This window comes from Melospiza georgiana, chromosome 29 (genome assembly GCF_028018845.1).
Source record: "Melospiza georgiana isolate bMelGeo1 chromosome 29, bMelGeo1.pri, whole genome shotgun sequence".
NCBI lineage: Eukaryota > Metazoa > Chordata > Aves > Passeriformes > Passerellidae > Melospiza > Melospiza georgiana.
In genome coordinates, this window is record NC_080458.1 from 4031874 (window position 1) to 4047389 (window position 15516).

At 51.8% G+C, this 15516-nt stretch overlaps 1 protein-coding gene across 1 annotated transcript; it reads right to left on the reverse strand.

Moving 5' to 3' along the window:
• Nucleotides 1-6930: 6930 nt before the first annotated feature.
• LOC131094405 (neurofilament light polypeptide-like) lies at nucleotides 6931-14200 on the reverse strand. Its single transcript, XM_058041998.1, has 12 exons — nucleotides 14173-14200; nucleotides 13929-13993; nucleotides 13743-13898; nucleotides 12267-12484; nucleotides 11472-11532; nucleotides 10770-10865; nucleotides 10310-10474; nucleotides 10101-10226; nucleotides 9454-9696; nucleotides 9254-9282; nucleotides 7906-8374; nucleotides 6931-7818 (listed from the first exon to the last, which is right to left on the reverse strand). Exons 1-12 carry the CDS (start codon nucleotides 14198-14200, stop codon nucleotides 6931-6933), a joined length of 2544 nt encoding a protein of 847 aa, XP_057897981.1.
• Between the last annotated feature and the right edge of the window lie 1316 nt (nucleotides 14201-15516).

Consider the following 15516-nt stretch of genomic DNA (forward strand, 5'->3'; position numbering starts at 1 on the left):
AGACTGCATTTAGGGGGAGGCAGTGCCTCAGAACCAGGCAGGTTCAGTGTGGGTATCCCTCGGCCCCAGGGGGTGAAAAAAATGGGGAGGGGACAGATGTCCCGAAGGAGAGACTGTGCCTTTTTATGGAGTGAGACAAAGCGTCGTTAAAACACAACCCTAAAAGCAGCTCTGGTCCATGCACAGTGGTGAGAGCACTGGGCATGGAAGGAAGATGTCACAATGGCAAAGGACTTTCCGCGCGGTGCTGAGTGACATGGGAGCACACGAGGTTTCAGCGTGTTTCCAGGGGAAGCCTATGGTGCAAGAAGGACTCCTCTCCTCTTCATGAACTGAAGACTGAGTATTCTAAAGGGTGGTGCCGGACTGAGAGTTGGTGATTTGGGGAAAATTTGGTGGTGGGGGGAGGAGGAAAATGCCTTTGTAAGGTTTTCATTTTCCTTGTGGTTTTTTTCTTCTTTTCTTGTAGTTTAGTTAATCAAGTTTTCTTTATTTCTAAGATGGAGCCTGCTTTGCTTATTGCTGGTCACATCTCACAGCAGACACCAGGGAGAGGGTATTCTCATGGGGGCACTGGCTCTGTGCCAGGGTCAAACCATGACAAGGGGGTTTACATTCTCCATTCCAAGGGAGGCTTTCCTGGCTTCCCTAGAAGACACCTGTCTTGTAAATCAAGACAATTGGGATGGGAGTGACCTTAAAGCTCATCCTGTTCCACTCCCTGCCATGGGCAAGGGTATCTTCCACTATCCCAGACTGCTCCAAGCCCCATCCAACCTGGCTCTGGACACTTCCAAGGATGGGGAATCCTTCGGGAAATCCATTCCAGGGCATCACCACCCTCACAGGGAAGAACTTCTTCCCAATGTCCTGCCTAACCTTTTCCTCTTCTGTCCTCTAACCCACCCCTTGTACCATCACTTCTTTCCAAGTCCCTCTCCAGCTCTCTTGGCACCCCCAATGAAGGAAAATGACCATTAAAGATCACTTCCTATCAAAATAGTTCCATAATTCCATTGCATGCTGTGGTTGTTTTTGTGGCTCTACAGCCCTTTGCAAAAGGGTCTCCACAGTGTATTTCCCAGAAACTTGGGTCTCTCCCTGTCACCCTCCTGCCCCTCCCAGGGCTCTTCACAGTTGGAATTCTGTCCAAAAGAGAGAATCTTCCTTCCCTCCAGTTGGGGAAAGGACTTGAAGTATTCCCAATGGGATTGGTATGCTCCAGTAGTCTTAGTGGAGTGTTGCTAAACAAGGGTGACATTATTAAATTGAACTTCTTGAACAAACTTTTGACATAAAATCAGCTGCTCTGTGCTTTGTTAGAACTTTTGATTGGACTTTAAGGAGGTTCTGCGAGAAATTTAGGGAATATCTTGCTTCCTGTTATAAAAACCACCACTGAATAAGATCACATATCCAGAGTTGCAAGTGGTACACAACAATCATCAAGTCCAACTCAAGACCCTGCACGGACAGCCCCAAAATCAGATACTGGCCAAGAAATGTTTCCTCAGGTACACCCCATCTCACCTTAACCCGGGACTCCAGAGGGAAATGGAACCAAAAGTGAGATGAGACTTTGTTATTCCCAGACTTTCTGCTCCTTTCTTCATCTGCAGCTGCAGTGACAAAAAAAAAAAACGCTATACAGAGGATCTGCCCCCAGGTTATTTAATGAGTGACTCCTGGAGGGAAGGATGGATCTGAGGTGTAGCCATGAGTCCTGCCTGACCGGCCAGGCCAGACATAAAGGACTTGGCCCTAAACCCTATTTTTACAGCAGACAAACTGCATTTGTAATTCTTTTCCAGCCACTTTCTTCCACTTTTTAACTTTTTCCAGAAACTTTTTTTCTGTGGTTGGATCAGCTTTCCATTAATTCATTTTATATAGAAAGTTCTATCAAATGTCTCATCAGAGACATCAGAGTCCTGCCCTACCCAAGACCAAAACAAACACATCAGACAGGGTTTCAAGCTTTTAGTTGCCAAAGATAAAAGTTCCACACAGCCTGAGATTAAAAGCTCTGAGAAAGCCCAAGGAAGGGACACCATCACAGTATCAGCATCCAGCAGAGGAGTGGGATCCCTAGAAGGTCCAGGGATGGTTGTGCAGGTAGAGCTCAGGATGATGCACAGCATGTCCAGACCAGTGGTGACAGCAGGAAAGTCCCATTGCCCCTGACAATGAGGGGGAACAACTTCATCCTGTTCCACTGGTGAGATTTTGAATCCAAGTTTTACTTGTGGGCAGCATCTCCAGCAGAACCTGAGCTGCTTCCATAGCCAGACCAGTAAGCTGGGCTTGTAGAAGACCACTCTCCTCCTGACTGGGATTCCTCAGTCTCATCTCTGCAGCTGGGTGTCCCGTAGTCACAGGTCCCTCCTCCATAACAACTGTCCCCTCCGGAACAAACCCAACCTCCTTCCCCCCCACTGCCAGGGCTGCAAGTGCCAGCAGAGCTCGATCCCCAAACTCCAGAGGAGCTTCCTCCTTCTCCTCCAGAGATTGATCCTCTCCTGCCTGAGCTTCCTCCTCCATACCCTGAACCTCCACCATACCCAGAGACTCCTCCATATCCTGACCCTCCTCCGTACCCTGAGCCTCCTTCTCCTCCACCAATGCAGCCACCAGTACCATAACTGGATCCACCATAGCCTGAGCTTCCTCCTCCTTCCCCACCACCAGAGATGGAGCCTCTCCTTACAGAGCTTCCTCCTCCATACCCTGAGCCTGCTTCTCCTCCACCAATGCAGCCACCACTACCATAGCTGGATCCTCCATGACCTGAACTTCCTCCACCTCCAGACATGGAGCTTCTCCTACCAGAGCCACTCCAGCTTCCGGAGCTCATTCCCCCACTGTGGGGGCTGCAGCTGCCAGAGCCTGATCCATATCCACCAGAGCTGTGACCACCCCCGGAGATGGAGCCTCTCCTGCCTGAGCTTCCTACTCCTCCATACCCTGAGCCTCCTTCTCCTCCACCAATGCAGCCACCACTGCCATAACTGGATCCACCATAGCCTGAGCTTCCTCCTCCTTCCCCACCACCAGACATGGAGCCTCTCCTGCCAGAGCCACCTCCATATCCTGAGCTCCCTCCATACCCTGAACCTCCTTCTCCTCCACCAATGCACCCACCACTTCCATAACTGGATCCTCCATGACCAGAGCTTCCTCCACCTCCAGACATGGAGCCTCTCCTGCCAGAACTGCTCCAGCCTCCAGAGCTCATTCCCCCACTGTGGGGGCTGCAGCTGCCAGAGCCTGATCCATATCCACCAGAGCTGTGACCACCTCCAGACATGGAGCCTCTCCTGCCTGAGCTTCCTCCATACCCTGAGCCCCCTTCTCCTCCACCAATGCAACCTGAGCTTGATCCGCCGCTGCCTGAGCTTCCTCCATACCCAGAGCTGATTCCTCCTCCCGAACTGCTCCCACCGCTGCCAGAGCCCGATCCCAACCCTCCAGAGCTGTGACCACCTCCAGACATGGAGCCTCTCCTGCCAGAGCCACCTCCATATCCTGAGCTCCCTCCATACCCTGAACCTCCTTCTCCTCCACCAATGCACCCACCACTTCCATAACTGGATCCTCCATGACCGGAGCTTCCTCCTTCTCCAGACATGGAGCCTCTCCTACCAGAACTGCTCCAGCCTCCAGAGCTCATTCCCCCACTGTGGGGACTGCAGCTGCCACTGCCAGAGCCTGATCCGTACCCACCAGAGCTGTGACCACCTCCAGAGATGGAGCCTCTCCTTCCTGCGCTTCCTCCTCCATATCCTGAGCCTCCTTCTCCCCCACAGATGGACCCACCACTACCATAGCTGGATCCTCCATGACCTGAACTTCCTCCACCTCCAGACATGGAGCCTCTCCTGCCAGAACTGCTCCAACCTCCAGAGCTCATTCCCCCACTGTGGGGGCTGCAGCTGCCAGAGCCTGACCCATATCCACCAGAGCTGTGACCACCTCCAGACATGGAGCCTCTCCTACCAGAGCCACCTCCATATCCTGAGCTCCCTCCATACCCTGAACCTCCTTCTCCTCCACCAATGCACCCACCACTTCCATAACTGGATCCTCCATGACTGGAGCTTCCTCCACCTCCAGACATGGAGCCTCTCCTGCCAGAACTGCTCCAGCCTCCAGAGCTCATTCCCCCACTGTGGGGACTGCAGCTGCCACTGCCAGAGCCTGATCCGTACCCACCAGAGCTGTGACCACCTCCAGACATGGAGCCTCTCCTGCCTGAGCTTCCTCCATACCCCGAGCCCCCTTCTCCTCCACCAATGCAACCTGAGCTTGATCCTCCGCTTCCTGAGCTTCCTCCATACCCAGAGCTGATTCCTCCTCCCGAACTGCTCCCACCGCTGCCAGAGCCCGATCCCAACCCTCCAGAGCTGTGACCACCTCCGGAGATGGAGCCTCTCCTGCCTGAGCTTCCTACTCCTCCGTACCCTGAGCCTCCTTCTCCTCCACCAATGCAGCCACCACTGCCATAGCTGGATCCACCATAGCCTGAGCTTCCTCCTTCCCCACCACCAGACATGGAGCCTCTCCTGCCAGAGCCACCTCCATATCCTGAGCTCCCTCCATACCCTGAGCCTCCTTCTCCTCCACCAATGCACCCACCACTTCCATAACTGGATCCTCCGTGACTGGAGCTTCCTCCACCTCCAGACATGGAGCCTCTCCTGCCAGAACCACTCCAGCTTCCGGAGCTCATTCCCCCACTGTGGGGACTGCAGCTGCCACTGCCAGAGCCTGATCCGTACCCACCAGAGCTGTGACCACCTCCAGACATGGAGCCTCTCCTGCCTGAGCTTCCTCCTCCATATCCTGAGCCTCCTTCTCCCCCACAGATGGACCCACCACTACCATAGCTGGATCCTCCATGACCTGAACTTCCTCCACCTCCAGACATGGAGCCTCTCCTGCCTGAGCTTCCTCCATACCCAGAGCTGATTCCTCCTCCACCAATGCAGCCACCAGTGCCATAACTGGATCCACCATAGCCTGAGCTTCCTCCTCCTTCCCCACCACCAGAGATGGAGCCTCTCCTGCCAGAGCCACCTCCTCCATACCCTGAGCCTCCTTCTCCTCCACAGATGGACCCACCACTTCCATAACTGGATCCTCCATGACCAGAGCTTCCTCCTTCTCCAGACATGGAGCCTCTCCTGCCAGAACTGCTCCAACCTCCAGAGCTCATTCCCCCACTGTGGGGGCTGCAGCTGCCAGAGCCTGATCCATATCCACCAGAGCTGTGACCACCTCCAGACATGGAGCCTCTCCTGCCTGAGCTTCCTCCATACCCCGAGCCCCCTTCTCCTCCACCAATGCACCCTGAGCTTGATCCTCCGCTGCCTGAGCTTCCTCCATACCCAGAGCTGATTCCTCCTCCAGAACTGCTCCCACCACTGCCAGAGCCCGATCCCAACCCTCCCAAGCTTCCTCCACCTCCAGACATGGAGCCTCTCCTACCAGAGCCACTCCATGTTCCGGAGCTCATTCCCCCACTGTGGGGACTGCAGCTGCCAGAGCCTGATCCATATCCACCAGAGCTGTGACCACCTCCAGAGATGGAGCCTCTCCTGCCTGAGCTCCCTCCATACCCTGAGCCCCCTTCTCCTCCACCAATGCAGCCACCACTGCCATAGCTGGATCCACCATAGCCTGAGCTTCCTCCTCCTTCCCCACCTCCAGACATGGAGCCTCTCCTGCCAGAGCCACTCCAGCTTCCGGAGCTCATCCCTCCACTGTGGGCACTGCAACTGCCACTGCCAGACCCAGATCTGTGACCACCAGAGCTCTGGCCACCTCCAGAGATGGATCCTCCACTGCTAGAGCTTCCTTGTCCTCCACCTCCAGACATGGATCCTCCACTGCTAGAGCTTCCTTGTCCTCCACCTCCAGACATGGAGCCTCTCCTGCCACAGCTGCTCCCACCTCCAGAGCTCATCCCCCCACTGTGGGGGCTGCATCTGCTGCTACTGGAGCCAGATCCGTGACCACCAGAGCTCTGGCCACCTCCAGACATGGAGCCTCTCCTGCCACAGCTGCTCCCTCCTCCAGAGCTCATTCCCCCACTGTGGGGGCTGCAGCTGCCACTTCCAGAGCCAGATCCGTGACCACCAGAGCTCTGGCCACCTCCAGACATGGAGCCTCTCCTGCCACAGCTGCTCCCACCTCCTGAGCTCATTCCCCCACTGTGGGAGCTGCATCTGCTGCTACTGGAGCCAGATCCCTGACCACCAGAGCTCTGGCCACCTCCAGACATGGAGCCTCCACTGCTAGAGCTTCCTTGTCCTCCACCTCCAGACATGGAGCCTCTTCTGCCACAGCTGCTCCCACCTCCAGAGCTCATCCCCCCACTGTGGGGGCTGCATCTGCCACTTCCAGAGCCAGATCCATGACCACCAGAGCTCTGGCCACCTCCAGACATGGAGCCTCTTCTGCCACAGCTGCTCCCACCTCCTGAGCTCATTCCCCCACTGTGGGAGCTGCATCTGCTGCTACTGGAGCCAGATCCCTGACCACCAGAGCTCTGGCCACCTCCAGACATGGAGCCTCCACTGCTAGAGCTTCCTTGTCCTCCACCTCCAGACATGGAGCCTCTCCTGCCACAGCTGCTCCCACCTCCTGAGCTCATCCCCCCACTTTGGGGGCTGCACCTCCCAGAGCTGGACCCCCATCCTCCAGCAGTCTGGCCACCTCCAGACATGGATCCTCCACTGCTAGAGCTTCCTTGCCCTCCACCTCCAGACATGGAGCCTCCCCTACCAGAGCTACTCCCTCCTCCAGAACTCATCCCCCCACTTTGGGGGCTGCATCTGCCACTGCCAGAGCCAGATATGTGACCACCAGAGCTCTGGCCACCTCCAGACATGGAACCTCTCCTGCCAGAACTGCTACCACCTCCAGAGCTCATGCCTCCACTTTGGGAGCTGCATCTGCTGCTACTGGAGCCAGATCCCTGACCACCGGAGCTCTGCCCACCTCCGGACATGGAACCACAACTGCCAGAACTTCCTCCTCCAGATCCTGAGCCTTTTCCACCTCCAGACATGGAACCACCACCACCAGAGCTGGATCCCCACCCTCCAGAGCTGCTGCCTCCCTTGGACATGGAACCTCCACCACCTGAACTTCCTCCTCCACCACAGATGGAGCCTCCACTGCCTGAGCTTCCTCCTCCAGATCCTGAGCCTTTTCCTCCTCCGGACATGGAACCACCACCACCAGAGCTAGACCCCCACCCTCCAGAGCTGCTGCCACCCTTGGACATGGAGCCTCCACTGCCTGAGCTTCCTCCACCTCCACAGATGGAGCCTCCACTACCTGAGCTTCCTCCTCCAGATCCTGAGCCTTTTCCTCCTCCAGACATGGACCCACCACCACCAGAGCTGGATCCCCACCCTCCAGAGCTGGAGCCTCCCTTGGACATGGAACCTCCACTGCCTGAGCTTCCTCTACTTCCACAGATGGAGCCTCCACTACCAGAACTTCCTCCTCCAGATCCTGAGCCTTTTCCTCCTCCGGACATGGAACCACCACCACCAGAGCTAGACCCCCACCCTCCAGAGCTGCTGCCACCCTTGGACATGGAGCCTCCACCACCTGAACTTCCTCCTCCACCACAGATGGAGCCTCCACTGCCTGAGCTTCCTCCTCCAGATCCTGAGCCTTTTCCACCTCCAGACATGGAACCACCACCACCAGAGCTGGATCCCCACCCTCCGGAGCTGCTGCCTCCCTTGGACATGGAGCCTCCACTGCCAGAACTTCCTCCTCCACATCCTGAGCCTTTTCCTCCTCCGGACATGGAACCACCACCACCACCAGAGCTCATCCCCCCCCCTCCAGAGCTACTGCCACCCTTGGACATGGAACCTCCACCACCTGAACTTCCTCCACCTCCACAGATGGAGCCTCCACTGCCTGAGCTTCCTCCTCCAGATCCTGAGCCTTTTCCTCCGCCGGACATGGAACCACCACCACAAGAGCTGGATCCCCACCCTCCGGAGCTGCTGCCTCCCTTGGACATGGAACCTCCACTGCCTGAGCTTCCTCCTCCAGATCCTGAGCCTTTTCCTCCTCCAGACATGGACCCACCACCAGAGCTGGACCCCCACCCTCCGGAGCTGCTGCCTCCCTTGGATATGGACCCACCACCACCAGAGCTGGACCCCCACCCTCCGGAGCTGCTGCCACCCTTGGACATGGAGCCTCCACTGCCAGAACTTCCTCCACCTCCACAGATGGAGCCTCCACTGCCAGAACTTCCTCCTCCAGATCCTGAGCCTTTTCCTCCTCCAGACATGGACCCACCACCAGAGCTGGACCCCCACCCTCCAGAGCTGCTGCCTCCCTTGGATATGGACCCACCACCACCAGAGCTGGACCCCCACCCTCCGGAGCTGCTGCCACCCTTGGACATGGAGCCTCCACTGCCTGAGCTTCTCCCTCCTCCAGATCCTGAGCCTTTTCCACCACCAGAGATGGAACCACCCCCACCTAAGCTGGATCCACCTCCTCCAGAGCTTCCACCTTTTCCCCCTCCAGTGACTGGCCCTTTCGTTCTGCTCCCACTGCTACCACCAGAACTCATTATCCCCTTCCCACTTTTTATGCCTCCAAAGACTCCAGAAGCTCTGGCATTGTGGTCAATGACACCTGCAAGAAATGGAAAATTACATTCAATTTATTCTTTTTACCCCAAAAAATTCTGAGCAGGGCTGATTTAAGCATCATCCTTCCTACCCAGGTGGTCATGGACTTGTCTTTGAAGGGGCCAACAAGAATCTCCCTTAGTAGACATCAACCTATGGAATATTTTCTCATTTTTCTGGGATTTTTAGCTTTTTTTAAAACATCATTAATGTCTTATTTCACCCATGAACACTCAGTGCAGCCTATTCTTTACAAAGGCCAAGACTGTGTTTCTCTCTCCTTCAGCTTCCTCAATTTTCCCACAAATTTTAGGACTAGTTTTTATTTCCTTCCCTTCTGCCCTGCATCAAACAGACCTACAGGTTAAATGCAGTGTTTCACATTTTCTCCAAATTTATTAGGAATTAGCCAATAATTCTAAAGCCACTTGTTACATTAATGTGTGTTCACCAACTCCCCTTTGAATCCTTTCCTGAATTAAGATGGGAACCGGGATAGTTTGTTCCAATGGTGTCAAGACCACAAAGTAGGAACAGTTTCCTATGAAAAGCCCCAAGAAAATCCTTGGGATACTCACATATCGTGGCCGGTGATCCTTCCTGGATCCTGTGGAGGAAAAGCGACATTGAGGTAAGGCAGCCAATAAAATCAGAATTAAAATTCAGGTCAGGCTTTATCAGTGATCTGCAGAAAGGCAATTCCTCCCAGGCCCAGTGCATCCCAGAGATCCCAGTGACAGATCCATCATGGACATGCTCCTTTGTCTGGGTGTTTCACCCAGGTTGGATTTTGCCCCCACCTGTTCTCCTCCTCCTCAAGGAGTGAGCGATACATGGCGATCTCAATGTCCAGGCCCAGCTTCACATTCAGGAGCTCCTGGTAATCACGGACAAGCTGAGAAAGGTCATCCTTGGCCTGTTGGAGGGCATTTTCCAGCTCCTCTAGCTTTTCCTGGCCATCCCTGACGGCCGAGCTCCCACGGTGCTCAGCATCTTTAATGGAGTCCTGGAGGCTGGAATTCTGCAGAAGGAACAAAGGGAACATGACCATGTCCCATCTGTGGGGAGGATTTTATAATAGAATCATGGAATATCCATTGTCAGGAGGGAACCACAGGAATCATCAAGTCCAACTTCTATCCCAGCACAGGAAAACCCCCAAATCCCACAATTTTCACATCCTCCTGGCATTCCTTGGAAATCAAAAGGCTTTTCTCAGTGACAGAACAGCAAAAATACATTGGACTGGGTAAATAAACACAATTAAACCCCATATAGGTCCCAAAAATCTAAATCTGCTTCAACTGGAAGAGAAGACTCCATCCCTAAGTTTGCCTCCAAACAACTGGCTGCTACGTACTGCACTGAGATCCCATGGAAAAGGGGCTTAAGCCATTTAGTCCTGCTGGAAAGTATCAGCTTTACCCTTTTCCTTGCGATTTCAATTTCTGGTTGGAGTCTTTGGATGCGCCTGGCAAGTTCCTGGATTTCCTGGTGACTGTTCCTCAGCTGCTCTTGTTGACTCACCCACATGTTCTGCAGGTCCTGGTACTGATGGGAAGAGGACACAAGACATTTTTGGCTTCTTTTCCAATGAGGAGATTTGTGTTCCTGTTCCCCTGGTGTGCACTCACCCTGCCCCGGTACATGGCATCCACTTCAGCCGTGCTCCTGTGGGCTATCCCCTCGTATTCCCGCCTGACCTCCTCGATGATCCCATCCATGTTCAAGTCCCTGTGGTTGTCCATGGACAGAACAACATCAACGTTCCCAGCAACCGTTTGCAGCTGGGACAGCTCCTGCAGGGAAAACCAGATTAGGGATTTTACCAGTCCTTGTGGTCAGTCCAGGTCTGTATGAGGAAAAAAATGGGACCTTGTGGCCAATTTCCCACTGGAATTTCTCCACCTGCAGCCCCCAGGTACCACTGTACCCCCACCACTTGTAATTTGCAAGGTCTTCTAGCCTTTGGGACACACAAAAGGTCAAGGATGATTAATTCTCCAAGCCAAAAAATCCCACCCAAGCAAAATTTCTGGGAATCTCCAGAGGGTGCGTCCTTCAAGACCTAAGGGTAATATTTGAATCACTCACAGCTTCATATAAACACCGGAGGAACTCCAGCTCCTGCCTCAGGATATCCGCTCGGATGTCAAACTCCATTTTTCCCATGTAGGCACTATCCAGTTCCTGTAAAAAACCCCAAAAATATTGTAATATATTTGTATGTTGTTGACCCAAATGCTCCACTGAAGCACAATTCTTGGGATATTTCCATAAAGCCTTCATTCCTAGGATCAAATAGTGGCCTAGAGATCTCAGATTTCATTTGAAAAGCAAGAGGAACAAAGGGAAAGCATTTAAGATTAAAAAATTGGCTGGGAAATGAGTACTACAGCTGCAGCAATAAATCCGTTCCTGGGGAACATGAGAAATGGGAAAACACAATTTTTATTCATACTTCTAGTAAAAGGTTGCCTAAATTTTCTCTTCACAGATAGTTTTATTTTTCTAAGCCATCTACAGATATTATTTAAATTAACGACAATATTCCACCTGGATTGGGATTGAGTGAATAGGGAAAAAAACAGCACTTTTTAGATATTTGTCCTACAAAGGACTGATTCATTCTCTAGAGGAAATAATCCATCCTCAGTCTTGTTCTGGTTTTCATTTACTTTGGTTAAAATTAGACAAAGCTCAATAAAAACTTCAGCTTTTGAGAACCTTGGCAACCATCCAAATATGCTTTTATTTCCATGGCTTTGATTTGCTCAGGATCTCAGGTTAATTCACCTTTTTAAGCTCCACAAACTCTTCCTCCTTGGATGTGCGTTTGTTGATCTCATCCTCGAATCTGGGGGACAGAAGGAAGTAGATTATTATCTATTATCTATTATCTATTATCTATTATCTATTATCTATTATCTATTATCTATTATTAATGAATGTATTTAATTAATCTATCCATTACCTTTAATTATTGATATTAATTGTTAAGTCAGGTGAACCAGTAAACAACAGAAGCAACCAAACACTGAATGTGTTGAGTTTTCATTTTACTTTAATTGCAATTTCTGTCAAGTGCCAGAAATTTTCTCCTCTGCAAAAAGAGGCACTAAAACAGCCCAAAAAATGGGGTCAGTACAGATCACTTCTAAATTTAGTAATTCTGAACTAAACTTTCCATTTTTCAGAGCTGTGGGTGGACATAAATTATCTAAGCCAGAAAAGGTGACAACTCTTCCCAACTTGACTCCAAGCTCAGCTCTGTCCCTTCCCACCAGAGCCCCACGAGTGGAATTTTGGGTCACTCACTGCTAGAGGGGAGAAAGAAAAGGAAGAGTCTGGGAAGGAAAAAGGATGGGAGAGATCATCACAAACTTTGGTTTTCCTCTCATTTTTGGGAGTTCAACCCTTAGCAAACTCTTCCAGCATCAAAGTCAAGCCCCATAATGCACCTGAAGAAGAGCAGGGCTAAGAAACTCCAAAATCCTGCAGACGCAAAGCTGAGCTTTGCCATCCAAGGGCACAGTGAGCATCACCTAGGAAAAACCTAGCACCTGTTTTCCCAGATTTGTGACTATTCACCTGTTTTTATAATCCTCAACAAGCTGGAGCATGTTGTAGGCCTCAGGATCCAGCTGCTCCTTCTGGCTCTGGAGTGTCTCGAGCTGCCGCTGCAGGTTGGTGATGTAGGCCTGGAAGAAGCTGTTGATGTTCCTGCTCTCCTCAGGGCCAGAGCTTTGCTGCTGCAGAAGTTCCCACTTGGCCAAGAGTGCTTGATTCTGCCGCTCCAGACACTGAACCTGAGAGGTGAAGCAGATCCAGAGGGGCTGCATGTCTCCAGAGGGCATCTCTGCCATGGAGACAGGCTGGGAGAGCTGGGGGTGCTCACCTCGAGAGGAGAAGGGAGAGAGACCCTGGAGCCCCTTCCAGTGCCTAAAGGGGCTCCAGGAGAGCTGGAGAGGGACTGGGGACAAGAGCCTGGAGAGAAAAGACAAGGGGGAACGGCTTCCCACTGCCAGAGAGCAGGGATAGATGCAATATTGGGAAGAAATTCCTCCCAGAGAGGGTGGTGAGGCCCTGGAGTGGATTTCCCAGAGGATGCTCCATTCCTGGAAGTGTTCAAGGCCAGGTTGGATGGGGCATGGAACAGAGGGGTCTACTAGAATGTGTTCCTGCTCATGGCAGGAATTGGATGAGCTTTAAGGTCTGTCTCAACACAAATCACTCCACAGTTTCTGTAATATTGACCAGGTGATAACCTGGACACCCAAAAGTTTAGGAGGGAAAGAAGAGTCACAGACATGCTAATTTTTCAGGACTATGGAATCTTAAACCTCCTCAGTGTAACCAACACGTCCTGTCCAGTGAAATAGGAAACCCTGAAGTCTCCACATGTAAAAGAGAGGAGCAGAAACAGAGACACCTCCCAGATACCACCAGGATGGAAGAGCTTTTGTGGTGGGTTTGAGTAGATGCAGAAGAGAAGACAAAACTGGAGAGATGGAAAGTAATGAAAAAGCTGAAGATGGACCACCTAGTAGAGGGCAAGGCTTCCAAACCAAGAAGTGATTTGTTTAATAATTCAGAGAAATTGAATTCACTTGCAATTTCTGGTAAGTACGAGCCCCTGCAAGAAAGGCACTAAAACAGCCTGTTCTTGCAAGGTTTGGCTTTGCTTGAGAAAAAAAATAGTAACTCATCAAGATGTCCATGTCCCTCACCCATTTTTTTCTGCTGGCATCAACAACCTCCAGGCACCGGAATACAGGAATATATATTCCCAGAAACCCCTTTCCTCAAAAGAGGAGTGAGTCTATGTGCCGGTGACATCTCAGCACTTTACTGTCCTGCCACAAAAGACAACTCCAAGATCTTTAGCCCAAGGCAAAAAGTGATTCACAGAGCAGGGACCCATTGTGAGCTTCACAGCAGCATTGGGAATTCAGCCAGTGCTGGCATTTTTTGGGGGAAGAAGATGGAACAGGAAGGTGTCCCCATGACTCACTTCTACCTTATACTTCCCCCTTTCCAGATAACAGCACAGAGACCAGGACTCACCTTCTCGATGAATGAAGCAAATTTGTTGTTGAGAGCTTTGATCTGCTCCCTCTCATCCGAGCACACTCGCTGGAACTCGGGGTCCACCTGGAGCCGTATTGGCCTCAGCAAGTTGGTGTCCACGTGGACCTCCTCAATGCCTCGGAGAACTCCAGCCTGCCCCAGTCCCTGCCCAGCCCCTTGTACCCCTATGCCAAGGCCTCCTCCGAGTACCTCCCTGCCTGAACCTCCTCTGTAGGTGCCACCAAGCCCTGTTCCACCACTTTGAAAACCTCCCACAAAATATCCTCTTCCGCCAAAGCCCCTCTCAGGCTGTCTCCAGCCACCAAACCCAAGGCATCTCCCATATCTTACTCCTTCTCCTCTGTAGCCTCCATGAGTATAGACATTCCTGAACCCTCCAAGGTTGTGGAGGCTCCTGCTGCCATACCCATGCCCAAACCCTCCGAATCTCCCATCTCCACCACCCAAGGTCCCGCAGTGAGCAGAAGAAGAACTGAAACTCCTGTCCCCATATCCAGAGAAATATCGTCTCATGGCAGCACTTCCAGGTGGGAGAGCTGATGTAGAAGGTGGTAAAACAGGAGGAGAAATGAGAATGAAGGATCCTCAGCTACTCCAGAGGAGTATGGAAGTTCTCCTTTATACGTTCTGGAGGAGCTCATCTCCATTCCGTAGTAATTAGCAGGTCTCTAATGTTGTTATTAGGTTTGGTTCATCAGGCAGCAATTAATGGCTGCCCAGAAAGGTCAGATAAACACCAGCACCAGTGGGGCAGTTGTGAAATTCCCCAAATCCTGCCTGACTCATGAGCTTTGCTGACAGATCTCCTTATCTCATTAACCTCCATCTGTAATTACAGTTACCCCTGCTCATCCCCACAGCTCATTCTCTCCCATATTTCCCCACCTCTTTTGGTATTTCAAGGGGCACAAGACCTTCATTGTCCTTGGGGGCGTCTGACCCTTCACTGCATCACCAGGAGCACCTGCTGCACCCTTTGTTTCCCATTCCTGTCCTTCTCTCTTTCTCAGAATATCCCAGGAGCAACTTTTGCTTCTCACCGGGAGGATCCATCCCTCTCCCCATCTCTGTGCCAGACTCCACCTCTCCAGCACTCAGTGGCTATGGACATATGGAAAAGCATTTGGGAGCCAAACCCCACTGCTGGCAGCACCACTTGGAGGCTCCAGCCTGGGTTCATTTCTTGAAAAGTCAACAAGATGTGGTTCCTACAAAACTACCTCTGGAACCACATCCCCACGGGAAGAACCTCCTCTCTGACCCTTACATGACTTAAGGAGGAGCTGGACTTCACTTGGCAGGATTCTCTTCCTCCCAAAGGAAGTGGATGAAACCAGGCTGAGAATCCACTACACATAGAGGTTCTGTGGTCAGGGCTGTGCAATCCTGGCTCCATTTGGAAAGTGCCTCATAAACTCCCTAAATTAGGGGGTTGTAGCTGGAGGTTATTAAAACAGCTGGAATATCTCAAGGTGGACAAGACTTTGGATGCTCAGAGACTTTTCTCACCCAGAAACACAGTATTTTCCAGGAAAACAGCTGAGAAATCCACTTTTCCCTACCAAAAGCCCCTACCTCACCTTACACCAGGAAAAGCCAAACTGGTATCTCAGATTTTCCTTCTGTGCTAATTTTGTAATTAAATTTTACTCATTATCAACATTTCCTGAAGAAATTCAACCATATTTCCAGCTGATTTCCGCCTTGTTATAAACCTGTATAAAAATCTGACTTGGGTTGAGAATTCTGT